The sequence below is a fragment of the Salvia miltiorrhiza genome, chromosome 4, assembly GCF_028751815.1.
Source record: "Salvia miltiorrhiza cultivar Shanhuang (shh) chromosome 4, IMPLAD_Smil_shh, whole genome shotgun sequence".
Classification (NCBI taxonomy): Eukaryota; Viridiplantae; Streptophyta; class Magnoliopsida; order Lamiales; family Lamiaceae; genus Salvia; species Salvia miltiorrhiza.
In genome coordinates this window covers 45,705,772-45,728,715 of record NC_080390.1, presented here as the reverse complement: position 1 = coordinate 45,728,715, position 22,944 = coordinate 45,705,772, and the positions used below count along the sequence as shown (strand labels likewise).

General features: G+C 34.9%; 1 protein-coding gene across 1 annotated transcript; it reads left to right on the top strand.

Moving 5' to 3' along the window:
- Positions 1–15,948: 15,948 nt before the first annotated feature.
- Positions 15,949–16,752, top strand: LOC131023506 (uncharacterized protein At2g29880-like). The gene is made up of 2 exons (XM_057953049.1): positions 15,949–16,296; positions 16,381–16,752. The coding sequence occupies exons 1-2, from the start codon at positions 15,949–15,951 to the stop codon at positions 16,750–16,752; spliced, it is 720 nt and encodes a 239-aa protein (XP_057809032.1).
- Positions 16,753–22,944: the final 6,192 nt, after the last annotated feature.

Genomic DNA, 22,944 nt, shown 5'->3' with positions numbered 1-22,944 from the left:
GGATCTTCTATTTTTATTATTTATTGGGAAGTACTCCCTTCATCCCCCAAAATTACGTATGATTGACTCCAACACGAGTTTTAATAAAAAAATTGTTTGTAGTAATGATAGTGGAGAAATGGTCCCACATTGAGTGTATTGTTGAGTGGATTATAAGTAAATAATGTAAGTTAAACGGGTAAAATTGTATGACTTACATATGGGGTAGTGTCCAAAAATATGGTATTCATAATTTTTGGGGACATACCAAAAAAATATGTCAACCCATGAGTTTTAATAGACTTATAATAGGATTTTAGAAATTGATTAGTAATTGCAATTGACATGAATATGTCAACCCATGAACTACGTATTTTTAGTATATATGTAAATATACACTCCATCCGTCCCATAAAAAAATATTTCATTTTTCATTATCGTCTGTTCCATAAGAAAGCATTACTTACATTTTGGGACATGTTCCCACTTTCTCTTTTTAACCACGACTATTCATTTCTATGTACCACAATCAATTCAATCACAATTACTCAATTCCACTCAACATATTATCTACCAACCTTTTTTTAAAATTCGTGCCATCCCATACGTGATACTCTCTTATGGGACAAAGGGAGTATTAAATAAAAAACTAAAAATGTATTTTTGACATATCGTATCATGATTTTTGTGAAAATAGAACAGTATCTTATCGTCTTCGTATTTCGTAATCGTCCATGTACTTATTAGGTGATAGTGAGTGAAGTTATTTTCAAAAATGGACTAGGAAGATGTTTCCTGGACGGATAAAAATAAAAAATTAGAAAGATGTGTCGTAAATGGATGAAGTATTATATAATAAATCCTATAGTTAAGATTTATCATTAAAGAATCCTAATCATGGATTGATGAACTCAAATTAATAATTAAAAATTATACAACCTTATTTTAGTCTTAAAATTATGCTAAAATATAAAAAAATTAAATTTGAAAAAAAATGATTAAAAACTAAAGAAATTAAAAATGAGACACAGACTTTATGAGACCAAAAGTGAGATAGAGAATATCACGAGCTTTTAGGTGAAATGACGAAATTGTCTTAAGTTAGCTGAAGCTGAACGACGTTGGTAACTCACATATTGCAAAACCCTAGTTGATTTATGCCACATAAGTCCGAGGTCAAAGGTTATTTTAAAGACGTAGTCAACTTGTGATAATTGCATACAAATGACAGATCATTTAATGAGAATCACGTGAAATCTGGAGTTGGCGCAGATAAAGTACAAGACATGCTTAGAATGTCAGGATTCATATGTAATCTGAAAGTTATGTTGTAATCAGAAACGACCAAGTAAATCGCAAAAAACAGACATGGCTGCGTAACTCGTGGATCAATATAACGTAACTTGCTAGTCAAGCTGACTTGCAAGCTTTAACAACAAGGAACCCTAAAGTTAAGTGGATTCGCCTGTAACCAAGGCCTGTCGATGTAGGAGCGTTATCTTCGAACCACGTTAAAACTTTGTGTGCTTTAACTTATGTTTTTACATTAAGAATTTCTAAACTGTCACTTATTAGCACACATACTATTAACGTATCAAAACTCAGCACAAGCTGAAAGCTCAATTTTTAGCAGACTCAACCTGCTAGTCAAACTAATACTGATTAAGCTTAAACTTAAATACTTAAAAAAAATTATAATAGGTGAGTAGTTTAACCACCACATTCCACACAACATCAGTTGTTAGTCCAATTGACCAACTTTTCAACAGTCTGTAGGATTGCTAATTGATCAATTTAGATAGATAACTTTTATTTAGACTATCAGTCAACTTATTATTCAGTTATTTGATCTTGTCTTAAGTTATATTTGTAAAGCTACGAAAAGTTTGTAACTAGTGTATTAGAAAAAATTAGAAGATATTTTGAATTATTCCAAAACCTCTGATTGATGTCAATCCAATGCTCTATCAAGCTTAACCTCGTAGCTTAGCTTGCTGAGGATATATAATCTAGACTAATAAGTTTTACAGCAAGGCAGATACTCCCTCACCGCCACAAACTGAAAATATCAAGAGACTCTCAGAGCAATTTGCAGCACTCAAGTTCAAAGATATGACATTTAATGAAGATCTTACCTTTTCAATAGAAAATGACAAAAAGGTACGAGGAACAGTGCAACACGTCTACATCACCTTATTCGGATTTTCAAAATACGAGAAATGTCCCCTATCAGAATTCAATGGGATTATTTTCAAAGCCAACTACCACTCTTTTTAAAAGACGTTATCCTCCAACGGAACTATTTCAAAGATGGTCTATATATACCCTAGAGGATTCAAATGAGAAGACTACCGAAAACACTGCGAAATTTTAATCTCAAAAGAGTTCCAAAGCATTCTATCTTCCTCAAAGAACTCAACGTATTTTCGAAGAAGAAAATCTCTAGTATTAAAAAAGGTTTGAGGCATTTATTCAAAGATACATTCTTTTCTCTAGCTTACATACATTCCCTTAAACTTTAGGTTTGATATTGTCTCTCAACCTAGAGCGTAGCACATTTTTTGAAAACTTTGATTGTATTGCAAATAGTGTGCTCATAGTTGGAAAAATCTTTGTAACTCATAGACAAAAGTGCTAAAGTTAAAAGGTAATAAGTCAGTAAGTTTCATGTTGGAAGTCTGAAAACTGAAGAAAAGTCACGGTATTGCAACCGTGTAAATTGCTAAAATGGTCACCACAACATAATATGTGGGATCAGTCTAAGGTGATCTAATTGGTCAAACTATTCTTATAGCTTGAAAAATAATGAGTCCTTCTTAGTGAAGGAATTCTCTTGCGAACCAAGACATGGATGTAGGAGAGTTCTCCAAACCACGTAAAAACTGATTGTGTTTTTATTTTTCTATTTACAAGTTATTGCATGCTCTCATATCTTCTGTGCTGAAAACTGACTAAGTCTAAAGATAACCTTAAGATCTTCAATCTTGTGAGTTCTTTAGCCACCATATTCCGCATCTCAATTAAGAGTCTAACCGATCAACTTTCGAGCAGTCACTAAGATTATTAACTGCTCACTTACTTGAACAAATACATTATTAGGTATACTGTTCAAAACTCTGAGTAAATGAGAAAACGAGCAAAAGTTGCTTACTGGTGTATTCCTCCCTCCCCCATACACCAGTTTATACTCACCTCGGGACCAACAATATTCCCCCATCTACATACACCAATACGTACTCACTCGGGACCAACATGTTTGACTTTGCATTTCTTTAGTAGACCTTGGTAGTTGATCAGTTGATCAGCTGATGTGGGAGACTGGGTTCATGCTTAGCTTTTAGTTTTCACTTGATCTTTTGTCTTCAAGTGTCCTTGATCTTAAAGGACTTCTATCAGTTGGTCTGTGATCTATGGACTTCTTCTTCATGAACTATTAGAAGACTTGATCTACTGATCCTCTAGCTGAAACCTGTACATATAAATAACATATTTGCTAAAACAGAGATGATATAAGTCTTCCTGACTATCAGATGATAGATCAGTCAGACTGATATCACACGCAGTGGAAATAACTTTGTTTCGTAATAGCCTCAGTTGAGCACATTGTTAGTCTTAGGTTTCGCTTTGCAGTTATTCAGTATTCAGTTTATCAAGAGTAAGAACACAGATAAGTATGTAAAGACTGAAAGCTGTAAATAACACAAAGACTTTTACGTGGTTCGAAAAATACTTTCCTACATCCACGATCGGTTGATCAGACCAACAATCCACTCCGCAAGTGCTTAACTGGTGCACTGCAAATCGAACCGTGTGTTTGCCGGGTGCACACAACCGTTTCACTGAAGAGTCCACTCTTCAGACCCACACTTCACTCGTGTCGGATTTCTCACTCCTAGCACGACCTTGCACTAGGATCTCACGGAGTCAGAGTACCTTCCTGAACTCCTTTTTCACTCAAACACTCGATTTCTTTCTTTCGAAATGAGGTTTCAAAAACTTGCCAACTAGACTTCAAAGAACAAGTTCTTTGGAGCAAGTTTTGACCTGGGCTTTTGGGTAAACAGATATATGCCTAAGGTCTAAGAGAATGTGTGTAATCAGCAGTGACTGATTTTGGCTTTGGAATTCTCTTATTCGATTCAAGCTTTGGGGAGTTTAAGCTTTGGGCTGAGTAGCAATTTTAGCAGAGCTTCAGCTTATGTTGTTGAATCGGTGAAGATTGAAGTTGATCCTCGAGCGCTACTTATAGGAGAGATCCTGAATAGATCCGTTGGCGGAGAACGTCTTCAAGATTTCTTCCGTTGGAGAGCTTTTTAAATTTGGGTTGAGGCTTCAATCTTCGAGGTTCCTTGTTTGGTGGGAACAGCTATCTTGATGAACAGGAAATGCGACGTCTCTGATAAAGTAGCCACCAAATAAGAATGACCTCTGCAGAGAGAGATGATCCTGAGATCTCTGCATTTAATGCGGCTGTACTATATGAGCACGTGGCTTCTTTTGAACGTTGGAAGTTCAGTCCGAGGAAGAATGTTTAACTGATACTTGACTTTAGTATCAGTCCGCTGAGTCCACGGAGCACGCATTAAGTAATCAGTTCTGAACTGATTCTTCAACTGATACTTCAGTTGGTAACCTCAGTCTTCAGTCTTCAGAACCGCAACCTAAACTAGAAACGAACTCTAACACTTGAGTTCAAAATAGTTCTAGTCTATTGCAAATTAAACTTAAGGATTTTGGTATCATCAAAACAAGAAATGATATTCCATGGGGTTCCCAATAGAAACCTTCAGGTTGGTCCATTTAGATTTCTTTGTCTAAATCTCCATACAAAAATGCAGTCTTCACATCAAGTTGCTCAATCTCCAGGTCCAAACTGGTAGCAATTGCAAGCACTAGTCTGATTGAAGACATCTTCACCACTAGTGAGAAAATCTCTTCAAAATCAACACCCTTTCTCTGACTAAAACCCTTCACAACCAATCTCGCCTTGTACCGTGGTTGTGAGCTATTCTCCTCAGCCTTTAATCTGTAGACCCACTTATTTTTCAGCGATCTCTTGCCGGCTGGCAACTTCACTAAGTCATAGGTGTGATTTTCAACTATAGAGTTCATCTCATCCTTCATGGCTTCTAACCACTTCTCATTTTGGTCATGTGTCATGGCTTCTACAAAACTATGCGGCTCTCCTCCATCGGTGAGCATTACATACTCATGTTGGCTATATCTGGTAGAAGGTTGTCTTTCTCTAGCTGACCTTCTGACTGGAGGGACATTATTGTCACCTGCTTCGTCATCAACCGGATCACCATGCTCCGATTATGTATCTCCTCCGTAATCCTAGAGTGTCTGTGAATGAACTGGATCTAAGTTGACAAGAACTTCTGAATTAGAGTCAGGTTTTCCTTCGCATCATTAGGAACTTGATCTTCAAGGAATACAACATCCCTGCTTCTGATGACTTTCTTGTTAACTAGGTCTCATAATCTATAACCAAACTCTTCATGAGCGTATCCCAAGAAGATGCATGGTTTGGTTTTATCATCAAGCTTGGATCTCTCATCTTTTGGAATGTGAACAAAAGCCATGTAGCCAAACACTCTCAAGTGTTTGTAAGACACGTCTTTCTCTGACCAAACTCTATCTGGAATGTCACCACCTAGACACGTCTTTAGTTTTTGGTGACGATATATAGTGTGCCACCAAGAGTTCTGTCTTTCATGTAGAACAAATCTGTGTGCACCAAATCAAGAGGTTGAGCTCTTTTTGAGGGAGAGAAGCTCTTGAATGCAACTCTGTGTTGTTTTCCGGCCAAACAATCAATACAGGTTTCCAAGTGCATACCTCAGGAATGAGGCTTCTTCTACCCAAGATTTCTAGACCTTTCTGGCTCAGATGCCCAAGCCTTTTATGCCATATCTCAATGGAGAAATTTTTTATGACTGCATTCACCTCTCCATTGGACATCGTTGCATGCATCATGTAGAGAGAATTTTGCTTTCTACCTTTTGCTGCAATTAGAGAGCCTTTGATTAGCTTTCACTTTCCTTCGCTGAAATGGTTGATGTAGCCATCATCGTCGAGCTTGCCAGTAGAAATAATATTGAGTCTGATATTAGAAATATGTCGGGCATCTTTTAAGATAAGCTTACATCCGGTGTCAGTAAGCAGGACAATGTCTCCTATACCAGCAACTTTTGTCACACCATGGTTGGCCATTCTGACTTTGCAAAAGCTGCCACCGGTGTAGGATGCAAATATAGATGTCAATCGGGCAGCCCATCGGGTTTCGGGTCAACCCTATCGGGTTTTGGGTTAATCGGGTTGAGAATTTTGTCGGATTATAAATTTTCAACCCTAACCCTAAATGTTCGGGTTTCGGGCTAGTCCATCGGGCTAATCAGGTTACAGGCGTAAAAATAAAATAATTATTTATATTTTATTATTTCTAATGATCTAATGTATAATGTATAAAATATACATAGAAATCAAAGATATAAATTATATAGCAAGCATGAAAAGCAAAAATATAAGATATTGAAGAACAAAAATCAATATTAACATATAAAATAAGTTGGTAACAATAAAATGTTCAACTTTGTTAAAGAAAAAATAATAAAATATCCAATAATAATTTGAACTCATAGAATCAAAGCATCTTAAAAATACAAAAAAGTGAAATGATGAGACTTTATAATATTTTATCATTTTTTAAAAAATTTTATCTAAATATTTTATGTTAAGCTTTCGGGTTTCGGGCTAGCTCATCGGGTTAGTCGGGCTGACCCTATCGGGTGCTGGGTTAATCGATTACGGGCTAGTCGGGTTGTAATTTTTATCGGGTTGAAAATTTTCAACCCTAACCCTCTCGGATTGACGGGTTAATCCGGCCAGCCCACGGGTTTCGAACTGGATTGACATCCCTAGATGCAAACATATCACTGTGTGGTGTAATGTGATATGATGCCCTCGAATCAACGATCTAATCTGTTTGTTGGCATGACGAACACACAAGTGCATCATCGTAAACTATGACAACATCGCCATCAGTTGCAACTGTTGTTGTGTCTTTCTCAGCTTTTTTATTATTTCCACGCGTTTGATCTCTTTTCTTCTTTTTGCAGTCTCTCTCGTAGAGGTTCGGACCACCGCAATAATGGCATTTGAAGTATTTTCTGGGTTTAAACTTCCCCCTGGATTTATCTCTCGAGTATTGAGAGCCTTTACTTTTACTTCTCCCTCGATCTTCGTTTTCAACATTCATCGCCTTTGTTTCAGAAGAACGTTCTTGATCTTTTCTTCTAGATTCGTCATTAAGAAGACAAATTTTGACCATCTGCAAGGTTAGTGCTCCACCTGGAGCTGAGTTGCTGATTGACACTACAAGAGTGTCCCAACTGTCCGGCAGAACTGAGTGGCTACAGTCCATCATCAAGAGCAATCTTCATGTTGATGGATTGGTTGATAAGACCCTGACATGCATTTAGGTGCTCTGTCATGTTAGCACCCTCCACATATCGCAAGCGAACGATTTTTCTAATGATGGAAGGTTTGTTTAAGGCGTTTTTCCTTTCAAACACAGCTTCCATTTTCTTCCAAAGAACATAATTTTTTCCTCATTAGCAAAATGATGGAAAATACTGTGTTTAATAAAGCGCCGAACGTAACCAACTGTTTTCCTGTGTATGATGAGTCATTCATCATCACTCATATCCTTTGGTTTGGCATCATCTCCATGTAAGGGTAAATAGAGAGATCCTTACAATAGAGAAGATCCAACATGCTTGGCTTCCAAATTGAGTAATTTGATCCGCTCAATTTGAACACACCACCAAGCGACGACGATTCCTCTATTTTTAATCCGCCTCAAAACCAAGGTGGCTCTAATACCACTTGTTGGGAAAAGTGGTGAATAAATATCCAAGAGTGTCAAAATAAATGACACTTTCACAACGGAACCAGGATAATTCTTTTCCTCTTGCTGGATTACAAAATGGGACCAAACCAAGAAAATAATTTTGATGCAAAATATAAGGAAATATGGGACAAGAATGTTTACGTGAAAAATCTAAATTGGGAAAAACCACGAGACCGTAGTCTAGAAATCTTCCACTATTTATATAATAGGCTTACAAAATTCTCCCTACACAAAATAGGGGAAACAAAAATCTCAAGTTTAATAACTTGGAAAACACCAAAGGACTGACTACTATTTTAAGAGAGACTCACACTTTTCTTCTGTCAAAATGCACTCACCAAAGTCTCTCTTATTTTGCCTCATTCTTCTTGCACTCTTGGACACTTTCATTTGGCAGAATTGGTCTCAATTTATAAAGGAATTGAGCTGCAAATGTCTTTCCGTGTAACCACCCTATAGCCGCAATTATAGAATGCTGTAATAGGAGGAGTCTGGCAAATTCACCATATTGCCGAGTATTGAGGTAGGCTGCAGCAATATGTTGCTGCCAATTTTCTTCAAATCAAATATTGCAATTAATGCAACATTATTACTCCACAACCTTTGTCAAACATTGTAGGCTTGTGGGACATCTTAACAAGAGGTGGATTTACCTCAACAATCCATACTTTAAGTGATAAATTTATACCTCATTATATTATCCTTTAATTTTGGAGTGATAAAAAGCAAACACACTCTTACACTTAACAGTGCGACATGAACTGAGAAGAAACTAAATAATAGTACTATGTAATGAAGAATCTAAGGATGACCAGTGAACTTGGTTCACTTGACCAAAGTCTTAAATTCAACTTTAATTAGCACCTTAATTATAGGATGAGCACGTCGCATCAGATAATGCGTTATAGTGTGTATAATTGCATGCCATCATATGACGTAAAGAGCGATTTATTTTATTTTATTTTATTTCATTAAAACGATATATACATATCGCTGAGGTTTATATATCCTTGTAAATATTTTCTGTAACCCATCAGAAAGTGATTGAAGATCATTTTTGGAAGTACATAGAAAGTTAGGAGTCGCTATAATTTTTGCCATATTTCGACATTACAAATGAACGGTTTGCAATTTAGTATTGTTAGGTGATGCTATCTGTTAGGCTATTTGTATTTCCCCAAAGAGAAAGTTGGATATTACTACTTTTCCGAAATTAATTTTAGTCTTGGCCTGTTTAATTTCTAAGATTAGTACGCGGGTTATACTGTCTCTCTCTCTCCCCCATAAATATAGATGATTTCGATACAAATTTTAATAAAAAATTATTTAGAGTATTGATTATGGAGAAACGGTCTTAATGTGGTATTATTAAATAGATTGTGGGTAAATAATGTAAGTTAGATGAGTAAAATTGTGAAAATTATGTGTGGAGTCATGATTACAATTAGGGATGTCAATGCAGCCCGAAACCCGTGGGCCGACCCGAATAACCCGACAAAATTAGAGGGTTAGGGTTGAAAAATCGCAACCCGAAAAAACCTTCAGCCCGATTAGCCCGCACCCGACTAACCCAGAACCCGATAGGGCTAGCCCGAAAATCCGATGGGCTGGCCCGGTGGGCTGACAGAATTGTGACTGATGCATCCAGTTACAACTTCTGCTATGTTTAGATCTATGGTATTAATTTGCTTAAATATATATATGTAGCCTCATTAAAAAAAGTGAAATTAATTAGTTAGAATATATATGTGTGTGTGCGCGCAATCTCATTAAAAAAAGTGAAATTAATTACGGTTTTTTTTGTAGAAATTGATTATTAGTATCTCATTAGTTAGAAATTAATTATTAGTATCTCATTTTAAAGTGATACCAATTTTTTTTAATTTTTTTGTCAATGAGACGTGCATGGCAAATCCACTAATTATTCAATAATAATTCAGATTGATTATAGTGCATTGATACATGTTAAATTTTACTATCTCATTTTAATATAATTTTGTTTATGCAATCTTGAATATCTTATATTTTTGCATTTCATGTTTTGCTATATAATTTATATCTTTAATATCTATGTATATTTTATACGTACATTAGATCATTAGGAATAATAAAATACAAATGATAATTTTATTTTTACGCCTTTAACCTGATTAGCCAGATGGGCTAGCCCGAAATCCGAAAGTTTAGGGTTAGGGTTGCAGATTTACAACCCGAAAAAATCTCCAACCCGATTAGCCCGCACTCGACTAACCCGGAATCCGATAGGGCTAGCCCGAAAATCCGGTGGGCTGGCCCGATTGACATCCCTAATTACAATAGATAAGTATGTATCTAGGTACTAGATATGAAGGATTAGGTTGAGAAATGGATTGTTTCATTCCATTTATTGCTGTAGAGATATCTTGAAGCGGATTATATGCTGTATGTGTTTGTGTCGTGAGTTTTCATGCTTTAATGATAAAATATTGAACTAAACATTTAACACAAATGAATTAGATAGGACTGCCTATTTTCTTTAACAAAAATTACGTACGCAATAAAGTAAAATAAAAGCAAGAAAGGGAGTAACATTTGAGGTAAGGGTTTGGGAGCAATTTCTCTAAGCTTTTGTCCTGTCTTAACACATTAATTCAAATCGTTGGAGTTAGCCACCTAAACTTTATCATCAGTTGTAAGTTGCCCTTTTTGGCAGCCTGCAATCAAGCACCAAATTACAGGCATTGATGGATTCTGAGGAGTGGCCTTTTTGTGGATGAGTTATTTGAAATATTAAACCAAGTAGGTTATACTTATATTAATTTCTTCTGGTAGTGAAACAACTATATATGCAGTTGGGGGAACTTTGCAATTAGGGCTGTAAACAAACCAAGCAGCTCGCGAACTATTCGGAGCTCGGCTCGATTCGATGACACCCTATTTGGAATATTAATACAATGAAAATATGGTAACTGTGTAAGAATATAAACTAACTGCTTATATATGCAGTCACTTGAAAATATGGTAACTGTGTAAGAAACTATTGTCTAAAAAGCGTTGTCTACTGCTTCATAGACAACATTTTTTACCCATTGTCTATACCGATATACGGCTTGTTGTTTATTCATTAATAGACAACGGTCAAGCAACGATTGTGTTGAAGGCTACATTCATCAACTCTAAGATTAAGATAACGAGACAAGATGAAATATGAACCTGGAGTATAAAACACGGGAATAATAAAGTTTCTTGAAGCACAATTCTTTTCCAGATGCAGAAAGTATATTTATTTTGATTAGAGAGTGAGTAACAATGATCCGCCTCTTGTTACAATAACAGACGAGGTATTTATAGGTGATACAAAAGGAAGGGCAAGGTAGTCTTTTTCTTCCTACACACGCACTCCTCATGCACGGAGCACTCTCCGGTGTCGCTATCTCTGTTGATTGTCCTTTTTCTAATGGTGTTGCAGCTTTTCACCTTTGTTTAGAAGGTGGTTGGATGGACTGCGCATGCGTCTCTATGATGGGATGCGCAGGCATTGAGGTCAAGATACGCTCCTCTTCACGGTCTTTCGCAGACGTAGCTTAGTAGATTGTGCTGATGAGGCTCCACAGTCTGCGCAGATATGACTCTATGTAATAGAATTCCGCGGGGCTGCACAGGCTTTATGTAATAGAAGTCCATGATGAGGCTGCGCAGGCTCTATGTAGTAGAATTCCAAGCTCTCTCAGCTGCGCAGGTGTTTTGAATTCCTTTTGTTGTCACAGGTCTTCATTTAAGCCTGCATTGGTTAGTATCTTTCCACGTATATAATACTCCATTCGTCCCACGAATCTTGACACGTTTTCATTTTTGGGTCGTCCCACGAATCTTGACATATTTTCAAATAAGGTAATAATTATTACTTTCTCTCTCCTACTTTATCACTTTTATTATATTATCTTTCCTACTTTATCACTTTTATTACTTTCTCTCTCCTACTTTATTAATTACACACTTAAATCACAAATCTACAACTCTTTAATTTTCGTGCCGAAATCAAACATGTCAAGATTCATGGGACGGAGAGAGTAATAAATAGTAATATTATGTATGAATAATCTTTGGCCAGAGAGTTATGCGCTAAAGATAATCTTTATCCCTCATCAGATTGCCTATTCACTGATAAACATTTGGTCAACGATCAATATGTCAGTTGGCCGTTGTCTATCAGTGCTCCTAAATAGACTACACCACCATTTATGACAGACGTTTTTTTAATAGATAACAATTTTTGCTTGTTGTCTATTAGCGAAATTCTTGTAATGTGTCCAAAAATAGGTACACATAAATTTGAAGGACGTACCAAAAAAAAGGTATAAATATGAAGGACAAAGGAAGCATAAGAATTAAGCTTATATCAGTTTTCCATTAATGGAAATCAAGTTGGACAACGATTGGTAAACTATTGAAATATATATTATTGTAATATAGATAGCTAATGTTACAAATATTAGCGGTAACAACTAGTCACGAATAACGTTTGTTAAAGTATGAATATTCTTATATATTTGTTATTATGTAAATTGTACCTAACAACTAGTCATGAATAACGTTTGTTGGAGTATGAATATTCTTATATACTCCCTCCGTCCGCCAAAAGTAGACTACTTTGGTTGGGCACGGGAATTAATAAAATTGGTGATGATTTTGATGTAGTGGAGAAAGGGTCCCATCACTTTATTAGATGTGTGGTTGAGATTGAATTTGGGGTGAGTTTTTTTGTAAATAATGAGTGTTTGTAAGGATAAAAGATTAAAGTGGGTGGTGGGACCATTTCCATAAAAGGAAAGTGATATACTCTTTGCGGACGCCCAATATAGTAAAAATGGTCTACTTTTGGCGGACGGAGGGAGTATTTGTTATTATGTAGTCTGTACCTGCAGAGGTATATGAAGTGATACACGTTCAAAAGTTATGATAAACTTATGGATAAGCACAAGATTCCTTATACAAGTGAAATTATACATCAGATATATTTTAACAGGTTGTTTAATTCTACAAATCTGATCAACAGCAGATCATTGGACTCTTTATTCTTGAAGGATAATCATGAGAGGATTCGACTATTATTATCTTGAAAGAGTTCTTATCGAGCTGGACTTATGTAAAGCAACATCTATATAAAGCGAAGAAAAGATCCATTCACAATTACTGCTTAGATATTCTTTTCAGTTGATAGAGTATTTTTCGTGGAGTTTTCAGATCATACGTTGTGTTTATGCATGGTGTTGTGAATTGCTTTTTCGTAGTGTTTATGAGAGATTGTTTAGGTTGTTCAATTTTGTGTTCGTGAATTATTTTATTTCACTTAGCAGTTGATGAATTTTTTGTGAGGGATTAGGTGGTGGAAGAGTTGTGTTTACGCCTAAAAAGTTAGTCGTTGTCTTGTTTCCAATTATTCACCGTTGATGAGGTTTTGGAAAGATATAGTAGTTAAGTAAAATCGAGTATTATTATAAGTCCATATTTATCTTAACTTCATATAGTGGATCGTTTTTCCTAGGTGAGATCCCCCTCCCCAAGATGTAGGTGTTTTATCACTGAACTAGGTAATCATTCTTAGCATGTTGTTCTTTACTGTTTTTAATATATTTTGTGATATTGTATCATCAGAAGCACTTACTTTATTTGATACGAGATTATATATGTTTGAATAAGTGACAATTCCAACATTTTCATTTGAGAATTTCTAAAATTCACATTTTCTTATAACATGTTGCACGATATGAAATTTACACTTCATGACAAGTTAGACTATTTTTTGAGAAGGCATGGTGAATTTATAAATTTCTTTTTTTGGGGGGAGAGTGAATTTATAATTCTTAACACCCAATTATTATCACGACTAAAAATGATCGCCACAGGCCGTTGGTCGGACGAAATGGAGGTGGACGATTTTTTGAATGGTTTTTAAATCGATTTTTGCTTTGTTTCCTGTTTAACGAGCTCCTTTCCGAGTCTCGTGCCTCTAGTCTGCATTACTGTGCTTTCAAAGGCTTTTTTCTTTTTCTTTTTATAAAAAACCTCAATTTAATAAATATCACGACTAAAAATGACGGTTATCTTTACTCATACATTAATCAATATATTGTGTTAACTAATTCTAAATGCGTGCTATCTATCCAAAAAAAAAAAAAACAATGCTAGCACAATCTTAAGAGCATCCACAATGCTTGCACCCATAGTGGGTGCAATAGAAGGGGTCCCACTTCTATTGCACCCACTCCAACAATGGTATTGCACTCACTTGGGTGCAATAGATTTTATTTTATTTTTGAATTAGTTTTATTCTAGTTTCCATTTTAAATTTACAATAATTGATAAATTAAAATTTCATTGAATTAAAATTCAAATCCTACATTGATTGAAATAAAGTTGCAATACAAGAAATTAAAATCCTAAATTACTTAAATTAAAACAAACATAAATTTTGTTTTTTAATTTTCCTTTTTTTTTTGGTTTGAAAAGGGGCGCGTGTAAACACGCCCCCTCCTTCGCTCCCGTCTCAGCCGAGTGCGATGCATCGCCCCCCCCCCCCCCCTCACACCCGGGTGCAGCAACGGCGCTGGGTGCGATAGACCGGGTTCGATCCGGCCATCGCACCCAGCGATGCTGATGCTCTAATATCCCTAAGTTTTTCCAATAGATTGAGTTTTGACGTGTCAGCTGATAACTGCCACGTGTAAAATGGAACGACGTCGTTTTCAGAAATAATAAATATTGGCCAAAAGTCACGACACTTTCGAATACCTGCAAATTTGGTACGATTCTTATAATTTAATTCAATTTACGAGTTGGACGATTTTCAACGTTCTCAAATTTTCAACTTAGACTCTGACTCTTTTAATTTTGTTGTCACACTTGTATAATGAATGCAAATATGCAATACCGGTGCAGCGGTGCTTACTCAATATGTTAAGCACGAAATAATAATAGAACCGAAATTGCATACTGCATGTTCGATTCCCAATGTGGGCTTTAAAGCCCTTAACGAAAAAAGAAATTGGCCCATAATCAAATGGCCCGAGAGCCTACTATAAGAAATATTTGAATTTAAAATTTTCCCAAGTCCGTTCTAAAAAAAGTCCCAAGTCCAAGATTAAAGGAAGAGAGATACGTAATCATCATCATCATCATCATTTATATAATACGATTACGGAATCAAAATATCTTCTTAATTTTTCTATCGTCTATTAATATTTATCTTAAAATTTTTATTTTATTTATTTTTAAAAAATTTAATTCTCACATCAAAGTTTTAAGGGGGTGTATTAGTTGTGGAGTTTAATAGATTTCTATGGATTTTAAAAGTTTGGGTGTATTCGTTCCAGACTTTTAAAAGTCTGCAGAAATCTGAGTGTATTCGTTCAAGACTTTTAAAAGTCCATATAAATCTGGGTGTATTCGTTTCAGACTTTTTAAAATCCATACAAATCTAGGTGTATTCGTTATTCCATTGACTTCAAATCCGGAATGACTTTCATGGATTTCATCAAAAAAATACACACGACGAAATTCGGCCAAGAACCACGAGAATTGAAATCCATGGATTTTTGAGCGAGTGCTGAGTTCCAGCGCCCGCGGCCAAGAAGCCAGCGAGCGCCGGAACTCAGCACCCGTTGAGAATGTCCAGCGCTCGCTGGGTTTGAGCGTGCGCTGGGTTCCCAGTGGCCGCTGGGTTGCAGCGGTCGCTGGGCCCAGGCAGCCCAGCCCAGCAACGCTTTTAAATACCCAGGTTCAGGGTTCTCCTCACACATTCGCCAGACGCCTACCACCCCTCAAAAAAAGAAGACAAGTTCAGTTCAGGGTTCTATATTAGCTTTTAGCCAGATATTTTTTCATAAATTTTATATCTTCATAGTATTTTAATTATGCAATTTTTCTATAGCATGAATCTTGTACCTTTATAAATTGTTAGCAATTGTATATTGTGTTTCTATTGCATGTGAGTTGATTTTAATTTTTTGTTGATGTTTTTTATTTTTTATTTTTATTCATTCATATAGTACTGTTCGGTGTCTAGTAATATTATTATGGGAGACTCTCAACCACAAGATTCCAAAAAAAGGGCAGTGTATGAAGCATGGACGCAGGAACAAAGTGATGCCTTGTTACGAATTCTGGCTGAATCTGCAATTAGGGGACGGCGCGATAATAGTGGTATATTTAGCAAAGCAACAGTAGAGGAAATGATATTGCATGTTCTCAATGAAAAACTTAGGTCCAATAAAAATTATAATCACTACCAAAGTCGTATCAAATGGTTTAAGAGCCGTTGGAATGCGTATTCAACACTGTTGAAGTTTAACTCTGGTTTTGGTTATGACAACGACACCAAAAAATTCACGGCCTCAGATGAAGTATGGGATGCGTATATAGAGGTAAATTTGTTATCAATTATTTTTTAAACACAATTTAATTTAAATAATATAGTTAATTAATAATTTTCTTATTTATGTTTTTAGGCTCACCCAAAAGATGCATACTTACGCACTGGGAGTTTTTCGGATTATGATGAATTGAGGCTTGCTGTTGGAAACGGTGTAGCTGTAGGAAGAAACGCAATTGGAGTGGGCAGTGCTACTGATGCTAGGACAATAGGAGTTGATGAAAGTAGAGGTCCGCTCATAGAGGAGTTGAATTACGATACTGCTACTGAGGCGTTTGTAGTACTGGTGAAGATGATCCACCGTTATCCGCCTCCAAATCACCTTTGGAGCCCACTGAAGTGCCTGTGGAGTCCACTCAGAGAAGAGCTTCCGCCAAAAGAAGCAGAGGCCAGTTTGAGACAAATTCAGGCCACACTGAAAATAGTTCGCATCAGGAGCTCATGGTAGAAATTAAAAAAGTCACTAGCACAATGGATCGAGTTGAAAGCCTCTTCGTGAAACGAGATACTATGATGGAGAAAAGAGAAAAGGAAAAAAGTTTTACAACTTGGGATGCTATCTTAGAAATTCCTGATTTGAGTGAAGATGACCAATACGCAGCATTTGACTTGCTTGTTACAAAGTCACAAAAAGATGGATTTATGAAAATGATTGTTCCTCAACGCAAAAGATGGATAGAATTCAAGACTAGGAAATAGAGGATAGTTTAGTCATGTTTTTTGAACTATGTTTTTATTTTTGTTTCACCATCTTTTTATGAGTACATTGTTTTGTTGGTTTTATGTTTTTAATACTTTATGAATGGTGCTGGGACTCAGCGGGCGTTGGCATCATGGATTTCAATTCCAGAATTATCCCCCAAATTCTTCGAAAATCAGTGAAAATCGGGGTGAAATCCAACCACGAATTCTTTGAAAGTCGTCTGGAATCTATGTGAATTCCATAGAATTTAAAATCCATGAACTTTTTAAAGTCTGTGGAAATCCACAACGAATACACCCCCCTTAGTAGTGATTATCACCTAATAAAGAATCTACATAAAAAGATTACATATAATACAATGCACCACAATAATCCTTTATCCTACATAAAATTTTGAAGATTTTAGATAAAATATCTAAAATATTCAAACTCATACTAATTTAAAGTAGCATTGGTTGAGTGGAGAACCTATATAAAAAATTTACATATAATAATAATTTTTTCAACCTCTTATTTAATTTGACCGAACGATAAATAATTTTCCTTAAATAAACAGTTGCATTTGTTATAAATCTTAACTAGTACATTTGTCCGTGCGATGCACGACAAGCATAGTTTTGCATTAAAATTAAACGATGTAGTGTGTCTATCGATTAAGCGATTAGGGATTAATGTCTAAAAACCAAGGTCTTGGGTTCGAGCCCATGTGGCGCGGCCTTTAAATTTCTTTATTTAATCATGTTAATTTATCAAAAATAAATAAATTAAATGATGTATCAAATAAATAAAAAATAAATATTAAATATAGTTAGAATATAAGTAAATGTAAATTATTTTTTCTTAAAAATAAAATAATCTACATCAATTACTCAGTAAAGATCCTTAATTTTATTTTATAATTTTGAAAAGTATCATTTTTAATTTTCCATCTATTTGATGGAAAACTTTATTTTCTTCCTAAAATTATAGAATAAACACATCATTCAAATTAAAAGAAACGAAGAAACAATAAAAAAAAGAGTTTTCACATCACAATATATAGTTTTAAAACATAAGTTAATCATGCATAAAATTAATTTTTTCCAAGTTAGCTCATTACCTATGTCATCTTATTAGAAAAGCTTCAATTGATAAGTAGGAAAATAAATTATATTATTAGAATTTATTAGAATACTAATAAAAGAGTTGAATAATTATTTGATACCAAATCAAAGATCTTGCATTCATCTTTAATTTAAGATATATATATATATATATATATATATAGAATATTTTTTATAAATAAAATTTGATTTTAAAAAAAATCATCAAAATATGAATAAGAGAATATGAGAGGGAGAGAAAGAGAGAGAGAGAGAGAGAATAGAAAATTGAAGAATGCGTATGATGAAAGAGAGGAGAGAGAAAATGTATGGGATATGAGATTTGTTGAGTTTTATAAATATCATTTGATTGATTCTTTAATTACAATTTTGCCACAAACTGTGTTTTCATATAATAAATAGATTTTAATGGTCGTCTAGTTTCGTCCACATGAAAGTTTGGCAGTTGAGATTTGCGAGAATGAACGTATATAAGATTGCAAAATATGATTGATAATTAATACTTAATAAAAATGAATGGTATTTTTTATGTAGTAGAAAAATCGACTCGTTATTTTATGAAATGACTGGTTGAAATTGAACTAAAGGTGATTTTTTTTTTTGTAAATAAGGGGTATATTTATAAAAATAAAAAATTAAGAAAAAATATGTGCATGTATACTAAAGGAAAAGTAGCTAGCAAAATAGGATAATAATGATAGATAGGTGAATTTGCGAGAAGGAAGTTTTTTTTGGAGATTGGTCATAGGTAACAACCTCCAAATGAAAACTTTGGCAGATAAGGTCACAAGAAGGAACGAAAATAAAAATGGAAAATAGTCATTACTATATAACTCTAAATAGATATGTGACAAACGAGACCACAATATTGGGCAAATGAAGAATATAAAATAAGTAGAAACATTGATTGCTATTTACCTACGAATAAAAGTGTATCGAATAAATCTTCACGGAACAAAAACCGATATAAAAGGATTCTATGTAATAATTACTCGTTTCATTAAATTAATAAGACGTGTGATTGAGTAATTTTATTTTCAAGAAGCAAAATTAATTTAAATGATAGAAATAATAAAGGGTTTTAGAATATTTCAAAGGTTTAATACATCTAAATAAACAAAAGATCAATGTTACTATTTTTATTTATCAAGGCTAAGAGCATCCGCATTGGGACCTCCTTGATAGCCTCCTTGATAGCCTACTTGATAGTGTTTGTGTTATTGAGTAGGTAGTGCTGCATTGGGGTTCCTTGATAGCCTACTTGATAATATTAGTTTTGATTTTATGTTTTTCATTTAAATTTAATTGCTCAAATTTAAATAACACAATTTATTACAAATTTAAATTGCATTAATTATAAAATCCTAAATATTACATAAAACTTTAATAAAATAAAAACAATTCCTAAAAATTAACTACTCTGGCCCTAGAGGTCCGAAACGTGCCCAAAGGTGCTCAGTCAAATCATATCGGAGCTGAGCATGTAGTTGTCTATCTCGGAGAAGGCTATCCCTTCGCACATATTCCTCGAAGGCCACCGGTGTTTGTCCAGCACTCTCCGTCGAACCACTGCTAGACGCCCCGTATGACCGCCTTGCAGAACTTCTTTAGGCATAGACGACCGGTTGAGTCCGCCACTTTGAGATACTCATCGAACACATCCGCACTAACCCCGGTGGCTAATTGGCGGATAGCCGACGTGCATTTCTGCAAAGGAGAAAGAGAATCTCGACCGAGTGCATCAGTGCTCATATGAAAGTAAATATCTTCACCTTGAACAGCATCGACGATGCGCAAGAAGAGCTCCTTCTGCATGCGAAATCGACGCCGGAAAAAAGTAGGGCCATACGTTGGATTGTCGACGAAGTAGTCTTGCATAAGACGTACATGGGCCTCTTCACGATCACGGTGGACGTATGATCGGGGACGTTTCGCACGCGCCGGCTCCGGCGCCGGTTGGGGGTAGTATGATTGAAGCACTTGTTTCTGCAACTCAACCAACTCCATGAACTTTTCAGCGACTTCGTCGGAATCGGGCGATGAATCATGTTCAGGTGACGACATTTTTGGAAGAAAAATTGTAGGAGGAAGAAGGAATGAGTTGTGATGAATGAAAGTGAGTTGTGATGAATGAATTGTAGGTGAATGAGTTGTAGGGAGAAGTATTATTTATAGAGAGAAAAGAAGATAAAAAAAAAAAAAAAAGGAAAATGGAAGAATGCCGTTGAAAGAGCCGTTGGAAAGCAAAAAAAAAAAAAAAGAAAAATTGAAGAAACGGTCGAAAATCGAAAATAGGAAAATATATATATTTTTTTTAATTATGGCGCGTGCATAGCACGCGCCTACTCGAGGCTCCTCGATAACTCGGGTACTCCTCGAGGACCTCCACGCCGCATCGCCCTCCTCGAAGCCGGCCATCTCCTCGAGGACACCCTCGAGTACCCGCGATGCGGGTGCTCTAATACTTCAAATTGCCCCCTTATGAATAAAAGGTCTTGTTATATAAAAGGGAGTGGTTGTGGTCGAATTGAATATGAGCCACATGTAATTTTTGATAAATAAGAGGTGTTTGTAAAGTTGAAATATAAGGAGAAAGTGTGAGGTCATGTATTAAAAAGGAAATGTATTATACTCTTTGTTGACACCAAATAAGGCAATTGTTGTATACTATGTGGAAAGAGAAAGTATTATTTTAACTACAATGATTTCTTATTTGATTTGGACAAAAAATAAATAATTATGATTAAGCAAATAATTTCTCTATTTATTGTGAATCTTGATTTAATTTTTATTCAGTGGAATTGCAAATTCAGTTACCGAGACTATAACAAGAAGTAAAAGGAGAAAGGTCAAAACCAGAATCTAACTTTGATCTAAGAGCATCCGCAATGGGGTTCCTTGATAGCTTACTTGATAGCCTACTTGATAGTGGTTGTGTTATTGAGTAGGTAGTGCTGCATTGAGGTTCCTTGATAGCCTACTTGATAACATTAGTTTTGATTTTATGTTTTTCATTTAAATTTAATTGCTCAAATTTAAATAAAATAATTTACTAATAATTAAAATTGCATTAAATAAAGATCATAAATATTACATCAAAAAACACCTAAAGACATACATTAAAAATTACTTAAATCCTAAAAAATATATTTAAAACTAACATTAAAATATCTAATTTCAAAGAAAAGAAAAAAGAAAAAAAAAAGGTGATTCTCGGGTATACTCGAACAATCGAGTATACCTCGAGTAGGCAAGCTCTGCAATGGGGCTACTCGAGTAAGGGGCTACTCGATAGCCACTCGAGTAAGGGCATCGAGTAGCCCGTTGTGGTTGCTCTAAGAGGGTGTTTGGCTAATCTTATTTTAAAGAGCTTATAAGCTCTTGGAGCTTATAAGATGTTTCAAGAGCTTATAAGATATCATTTTTAAGAGTTTATAAGTTGTCAAAGTGTTTGGATAATTGAGCTTATAAGCTAGAGAGAGAATTTTTTGGCTAGAGAGAGAAAATCGAAAAAAATGAACTTAAATAATATATGATGAAAATAATAAATTATAGTTAAAAAATATTTGTAAAAATTGTTGCATATGAGATTATAAAAAAATAAGTTGGGGGTAGAGGAACTTATTTTTTGGGGAGTTTATAAGCTCTTGGAGCTTATTTTTGGAGCTTATAAGCTGTTGATGAGCTTATTTTGCCAAACACTTTGAAGGAGCTTATAAGCTCTTAAACAGCTTATAAGCTGTTTTGAGGAGCTTATAAGCTCAGCCAAACACCCTCTAAATCTTCACTGTTGCACGACAAGGTCTTAAAATTCACTCCACACTCAAATCAATACATATTCTAAGTAATCGACAGAAAAGCAATAATAAAATCTTAAAGGGTTAAACGTGTTTTATGTCTCAAACTTTCAACATTTTCGATAAAATGTTTTGAACTTTCATTGTTCTCTAAAAAACCTCAAATTTTCAGTTTTTTCCATAAAATGTCCCGCTATATAAAATTCGGTGACGAAAAGATGACTTATCTCACCGAATGAAATATTTTGAACATCGTAATTGTTGGAAAATCTATTAGGAACCACCATTATTGAAAAACGCTAAAAGTTCATAATTTTTTGTCATCTTCCTGTCATCAGATTTTGTATAGCGGAACTTTTTATGGGATTTTTTTTTTTTGAAAGTTTGGGATTTTTAGGAGAAAATAAAAATTCAGGACATTTTATAAAAAATGCTGAAAATTCGAGACATAAAACACTATTAATCCAATCATAAATAATTGAAGCATAACAAAAGAATAAGAGAATCTGATCGACCTGGTCGATTGTATTGAAGAGAAATTGATCATTAGGCTATGTATATTGACAATCGGTTGTTATACGTTGTAGTAAGAAGACAAAAAAAACAAAAACAAAAAAAAGGTTTGCAGACCAACTTCTGACAATTGAGGCACTCTTATTATTATGTTGACATGTGGCATCATGTTATTGGATTCTTCAATTAATTTTATTAAAATTATTTGTTGTGTTGTGTGTGTGAAAGAGAGAAATGATTTTTTTATTAAAAGGTACTCCCTCCGTCCCATTATAAGTGAGACCTTTTTTTTTAATACGAGAATTAAAAAATATGTATTTTGTGTGTAGGTGAAAAAGTGAAAAGACATTTAAAGGATAAAACTTTTATGCAAAAAGAAAAGAGTTTCACTTACGGTGGGACACCCAAAATAGAAAGATTCTCACTTATAGTGAGACAGAGGGAGTAATTAGGTTGGTATAAGTTGTTGATATATATAGTCTTAAAAGAGGCCTTCAGGTCATCCTGACTGATTGAGTCATAGT